The following is a 6,939-nucleotide window of genomic DNA, read 5'->3' as shown; positions in this document are numbered from 1 at the left end:
ATCACAACTTTTATTGAAAGATAGACCTTGGAACTTTCAAAGAACACCAACAATTATAAATGTGAACCAAAGTTATATAATAATAATAATAACTATATAAGAGATTGGAAATATACATCTTAAAAATATTATTTCTTCCCTATGGTTGTTTTAGTTACATTTAAAAATATTTTGTTGTTCGTATTCACCACTTCAGTTCAAACTGAAATCAACTAATTACCGAACTCGACAAATGTCAGACGTTACAGATGACATATGATCTTTCATAAACGTCATTGTCAGGGAAATTCCGCTAACAAAGTAAAACATGTATCTATTTTAAGAACATGATTTTGATCAATTGAACGCTATTTTTGATCAATATACTTGCATAAATGCTTTATTCCCAATGTCTAAAATGACTCTGTCATATGTAACAACTATTTATCGATACATAACACAATAAAGACGTAAGAATTTTACTAATTACTTGAAGCATTAGATGTCAAAGGATGAAAACTTATTTATTCTTTGTTTCGGGTGTTCCGGCAGTCAATGGTATAGTATTTGATTAAAAAATGACTATTTTTTTTTATTTAAACCTTCATTTTGATTCTAAGAATAGGTCTGAAACTTCTAAAGAACGCTAGATATTATCAGAGTGTTTCAAAGTCATATAGAAGAGTACTTTTTAAAACTACTGTTTTTTTTTCCATTAATTTTCTTTTTTTTATATTTAAAATAAAAGGTACCTTTTTTTTAAATTACCATTACAGTGTATGTCGATAATATATTAATAAAATAATACTTTCGAAAAGTCGAGGGGGAGGCAGTGCCCGTAAATTTCTTAATTAACGATTTTAAAATCGTTCTGTTGTTGCGTTGCTTGGAGAACGAACGTTCGATATTGTCCCCTTCGTTCCTTTTACTTCGATTGCATGACCACATTATGCAATCTATCGAAAAATATGGGGCATCGGCTCCTGCGACTGGTACCTGTAGACACAACGATATTACCCCGACCAACAACCCCCCCGACTCCGGCGAAACGATGAAATACATAAATATTTTTTTTATTTGCAGCGCGACCGGATTTTTTATTTCTCCCCGCGTGTTCGTCGATGTCGTGTCTTCTCGGAGGAAAACTCTAGACCGTCCCGGCTGATACCACAAATTAATAGGTTTCGTCGTTGATTTCCACGGTCATTAGCGGTCGAAAATAGAATTACGACATAACGCTATTAACTAGCCGAAAAAATCAATTCCTTGGCGACAGTGATTGCTTTCCCATGAGCATCCATGAACAGTCATTGGGGGCCCGATCTGGACTATACGGTGGCCAATAAAGAAATTCGTTCAATTTGACCATTGCTTTCAAATGTCCCGATTGTTTTAATAATAACAAAAACCATTTCGCTAAAATCAATGTAACTTTCGAACTAAACGTCAGATTATCATGACATTTTGAGGTTATCTTTGAGGAGAATTAGCAGGCGGCGTAAGTTTGACCCAGGACTAGAGGACAGTGTTTTTTCTGCTTAAATGACTGGTTGTTCTGTTGTCATTAAGATCGATTTCTGGTAGCACTCTTCTTTCCTCTTATATACTCTAGTCTGTCGTATTTGGGATACAATTGAGGGCACTATTCGTAGATTAGAATATTATTAGTAGTTCAATGTGGGGGCGGGGATTGTACTTGTACCTATTCTTTGCCATTGCAGTCCTTGTCTGAACTTTATTCTGCTATTAATCTGATATCGTTGTCCGAAGGTGAGTAGCCTTTTATGAGGTTAAGAGAAAGTTAAAAATACACAAATGTAAATTAGCATCAATTCATTTCCCAAGTTGTTGGACATTGACGAATTTTCTTTCTACGAATATATAGTATCGTTCATCTGGCACTACCCGACATCTAGTGGGTGATTGCCGAAATAACAACTAAATCGAGAAAACTGTAAATGTTTATGTTAGCAGTAATACAGGATATGGGATGATGGGACAAATAATTACTATCATTTGTAAATGAATTTATTAAAATACAATAGCATATTTAAAACGTATCCACTATATAAAGAATATCTATTAAGAAAATACCTTTTTTCTTAAGTACTAATAAAAAAAGGCAGATAAAATGGAATGTTATGTTTAAGAGTAGTATGGCAAACCGTACAGTTAAAAATTAAACAATTCGAGATATATAATTACTAAAAACGAACGGAATGGTAAACAATTAGGCTAGCAACGTTATTGTCTATTATATCACACGATAGGTTCCTATCTTACTTGGTGGTATTTATTTTTGGCAACGATATGTATCAATAAAGGCATCGATTACCCTTGAATGCCGGACAACGGGATCTTTTTGAACGTGATTATGGTGGAGTCGGGTATCAGAGGCGCCTTGTCGTCCTTCTTCTTCGCCATTTTACTCTTCTTGCCCCGGTGGAACACGCCGTCCTCGTCGTCCATCATCCGAAGTATCTGGATCTGGTCGGAGGAATCTATGGGAGCGACGGATATGTCGCGGACGGCTCTGAATTTACCGCAATTGTTCAGATGCTCGTTCTCTAAGCGGAAAAAATTCCACACGAACCTACGAAAGGGAAACGGTGACGTAGCGCGATTCGGAAAACGAACCTCTGTAATATTTTACCTTCGGAACACCTCCAGGGGTGCTGTGATGGAAGTCATCATATCCGAAGACACGTATTTGTATTCGGTTAAGTAAATTGATAAAGTCCAAGTGAACCTAAGTACAAAGTCCTCGATGATGGCGAAATAATAGAAGAACTGAAATCAGAGTATTAATGTTATGTCTGGTCAGAATATAGACTCAAAGGCTGGAGTGATAATCCTTACGACTATCAATATACGCTTCCAAGACTATCTATTACTACTTTTGCAATTCAAATAATTTTTCCTATATACGATATAGTCTTGAAAATGTCGTGTTTTTTTTACCATTTTTATATTTGGTGCTCTTTTTATATGAGTGAAAATAGTATTTCTTCAAAAACAAATAAGATAAACACTTAAATTTTAATAATTTGGCACGTTCCAAAACAAATGAGTGAAAATAACTAGAGAAAAAAATATGAGTAATTTGTCAGGTTTAATGGGAAATTTGTAATTGAATCGAATTCCCTTTTAATCGTTCAATATCCTTCATGGCTATTGATAATATGAAATCCCCTTGTTTTTTTTTTATTTGTTTTAATCCAGTTTACTAAGATTAAATTGAAATAGTAAGTTGTTCCATAACAACGGTTAAACACGACAATAGTTACCATGGTAACGTAACAAAGAGTTAACCTAAAACCCTTCAAAATCCCCATTCCTGTTGGCCGGAAGTGCGTTATAACATTCCTCAGTTAAAATGCAACGTTGTATGAAAATTTGTGATCAATTCATCAATTCAATATATATATAGGGATATAAAGATACGATTTCAACACGCCAACCTTGCATATTGCTGCAAATATAGGGATCATTTGCCAGATCTATATGAAACTTCACAGGTGTCGTGCGCTGTCGATTACGGAACTTATAAAACGACCTATTAGGAAAACTTACCGTAGAGGAATAAACAATCTCCTCTCTGAGGAACCGGTTTTCTCCGGCGTTCTTGTCCAACAGTCCCCAATCCATTTTTATATCCCAGATGTAGGCGTACGTCGAACTGACCAGCTGCGCCAGCACCCACATGATGTAGTACGGATTGTCCAGTACGGAGGTGTAGTCTCCTAGTAACGTAAATAATCGCTAAACCATCGGACAAGGAATATATCTCGCTTACCCTTGTAGTACCCCTTCAATGTGGAGAATATAACGACGAAAAATGTCGTCGAGTACTTTCCCGCGTTGACCAAATGGGGAAAGGCCTCTTTGGTGTCGTAGTAACGGCGGAGACACTGCGCGAAACGGATCCACGCCGGTATACAGTTAACCAAAGGCCGTATCACGAAGCTGGTCTCTATGCACGACGAAGTATCTAATCGGGAACAGGAACAACCCCTCATTAGCGATCAATCTCGGTCTGACCGGCGATAACTTTGCTTACCGTTGGCCTCCATCCAGTTTCCGTTAGTGAAATAGAAGCACACCAAGAACTGCACGTCCAGGAGACCGCTGACCAAACTATTGAGTTGATCGGCCAGCCAGAAGTCCGCGAAACCCACGTGGTAGAAGGGTGCCGCGAACATACGCCACTGAAACCAGAGTTTGACCATAAATATCAGCGCCCGCTCGATGTGGAACCGGTCATACGTACGCACAATCTCAGGAACCAGAACCTGGCCTCGTGCCTGAACACCTTGAAGGGATTAAACAGGAATACCAGCATGATGACAACCAGGGACAGGGGGTTGACATATGCGGGGATACTCAACGCGGTACTGTACAGGAAGGTCATCAGGCTGAGGGCCCAGACCACCCCGAAGATGGCGGCCAGTTCCATCAGGTGCTGTTCGGACAAGTGGTTGCGGGGGTCCAGCTCGAAAATGAGGACGTGGTTCACGCCGGACGACCTCCATCCGTAGATGTTGACGCCGAGCAGGAAGAGGAACTCGATCACGAGCAACGGGCCCCGGTACATCCGGAATGCGATCTTGAGGTTCTCGCCCTTGCCGTCGTGGAAAATAGCTAAAAAAACAACAACAGTGTCATCCGGCCAACTGACCATGTTCAAGGCTCACCGGAGAGTACGACCGCTATCAGGAGAACGATGAAGCTTCCGGAAAACAGCCCGACTTTAAACGTGGTCCACGGAGACTGTTGTTCTCCCAACGGGGGTACCCGCAATCTTTTCATGGCCTACAAACAAACAAACAAGAAATCGTCAATACCACTCCGGCAACCTAGTGTCGGGTACCCACCCTCTGCCTATCTCCTCCCTCTAGATCATTGGTAACTAGGTTCTCCGTCTCCGTAATTAGATTATCGATATCTTTGTTGGTGTTGAAATGAGATGCCTCCACGTGTTCCTCTCGCCATCTCGCTCCCACGTCCGTGTTAACCAACTGAAACACAGATAACACCAACCTGCGACCCTACCAAACCCATACCGTCCTTACCTTATCGTGCTTCTTGAGGATCTTACGGAACCCCGTGTTGTTCAAGGTCTGATAGTTTTGGAGCAGAATCAGGCTGAGATAGAACTCGCTGAACGCCAGTTTCAGGTCCTGCAGCTTCCTGACTGGGAGCTTCTTCCTGTCCCTTTTCGTTCCCATCTTGAGGCTCTCCAGCGAGTCCTGCAGTTCGGATTTGAGCGTGGCATATTTCCTGGTGGCCTCGGCCAATTTCTCCGCGTAGAAGGTATTGATCTTCTTCAGTTCCTTGTCGCAGTAGAGGAAGAATTGTTCGTCGAAGTTAGCGAAGTGTTTGCGCACGTCATCGGCGTGGACGCTTTCCGCCGAGGGGGCTTGTTCGACGGCCATGTAAAGCATTGCCTTCATTTCCTTAATATTAGGAAAAACTCAATTAGCCGTCGATTAAACTAATACCGGCAAATTATTGGAAGGAATAGGTATACCGGTTAAATGAAAAAGACTCTAACACTAAGAAAACCGACGCTAACCCTAATTAAAAAAAAACTGTGTAATAACACACTACCAAAACATAAAAAAGGTATAAACTAGAATAACAAAAACTAGAAAAATTCATGATCAAAGAAAAAACTAAAATTTTAAATGATGTTCAAAACAAACACAGAAAAAAGAAAATTGAAAACCAACAGTGAGGAGAAATTAACCTAAGTATCATAATACCAGGAAATGAAGACAGACAAATGGTAATATAGCATAAAATAAACAAATGTGGAAATAAGAATATATAAAACTAAGAAAGAAAGGAACACATATATTAAGAAATGAATACTAGAATCAACAAAAGTGGCAAAAAAACAATACAAAGAATAATGGGAATAATGTTATGAGATGTTCAAAATTAAATTACCAGAAGAATAGTTATTCAAATCGTGATAAATAGTTGCGGAGGCAAAAAACATTATTCCCACTCAATTTCTTATTCTATCCAATATTTATTGATTTCATCTTAAATAATATTTAGCCCCTTTAGTAAAATTAAGAGCACAGATTCGAAAACCTTATCTATAAAATTTACATCCAATATATTATTATTTTAATTTTATTGGTTTCAACTCGAGTACTAAATAATTTCCCTAGTTAAGATAGGGACATCCTGTATATATGCATCACTCCAATCAGCCGTGATTTCTTCTTTGTCAAACGGTATTCTTAACCCTACTTTATCGATTCGCTATGAGTTTGTCTTTGGGAAATAAAATATCAAAGTGTGCAGCATTCCTAGGACGATAACGTGCATTTACCTCGTAGTTGATGTATTGCTTCCGCCATTCCGGAGTTATGTGCGCCGACAGGTGTTCAGCAAACTTCATCTTGACCTAGACATTCACCGGACTGAAAAAAACACTTTATTTCTCGGTGAGAAAAACAGCCGTGTGTTTTCGCTTCGTTGTCAAGCTTTATTCGGTCCTATATCATGATTTCAACAAACAGTACATAATAAAATATGCAAATACACGAACCGTGTGTCTATTTACAAGTTCAAGTGTCCTTATTATTCAAAATTGTCACTTTATCTTCTCGACAGACACTTGTGGATCGTCATTTTAAATATCGAGGACTATAGAGGAGTGCTTGATAAATGTGTTATAGTTGGTCAGTCCCGATAAAAACAGGCTATTATTTCTACTGCATAGTCATTATAAAGGAAATTATGAGCGTAATCTAATTACCCTAGTAATAAAGATACAAAGGAATGTTAAGTAAATCAAATTCCATTGTCATTGTAAATAGAAAAATTGCAAATATTAGTTGGTTATACAACATGCTACCGCTAATACGGTCAATAAAAGTTTTAATTGTTCGATCAACAGAGGAATTGCCATATTAATTAATATATATGTTTTACGAAAAAATT

The 6,939-nt window shown here is 38.4% G+C and overlaps 1 protein-coding gene across 1 annotated transcript; it reads right to left on the bottom strand.

The window, feature by feature from the left end:
- Nucleotides 1-1,993: 1,993 nt before the first annotated feature.
- On the bottom strand, nucleotides 1,994-6,748 carry LOC143204262 (solute carrier family 53 member 1). Its single transcript, XM_076416805.1, has 10 exons — nucleotides 6,326-6,748; nucleotides 5,052-5,435; nucleotides 4,854-4,997; nucleotides 4,674-4,791; nucleotides 4,250-4,620; nucleotides 4,040-4,187; nucleotides 3,776-3,970; nucleotides 3,553-3,722; nucleotides 2,633-2,769; nucleotides 1,994-2,572 (listed from the first exon to the last, which is right to left on the bottom strand). Exons 1-10 carry the CDS (start codon nucleotides 6,392-6,394, stop codon nucleotides 2,311-2,313), a joined length of 1,998 nt encoding a protein of 665 aa, XP_076272920.1. The 5' UTR covers nucleotides 6,395-6,748; the 3' UTR covers nucleotides 1,994-2,310.
- Nucleotides 6,749-6,939: the final 191 nt, after the last annotated feature.

This window comes from Rhynchophorus ferrugineus, unplaced genomic scaffold, assembly GCF_030347505.1.
Source record: "Rhynchophorus ferrugineus isolate W39M unplaced genomic scaffold, kcgeb_rfMv2 rfM10, whole genome shotgun sequence".
Lineage (NCBI taxonomy): Eukaryota > Metazoa > Arthropoda > Insecta > Coleoptera > Curculionidae > Rhynchophorus > Rhynchophorus ferrugineus.
This window is presented reverse-complemented; position numbering and strand designations above follow the sequence as displayed.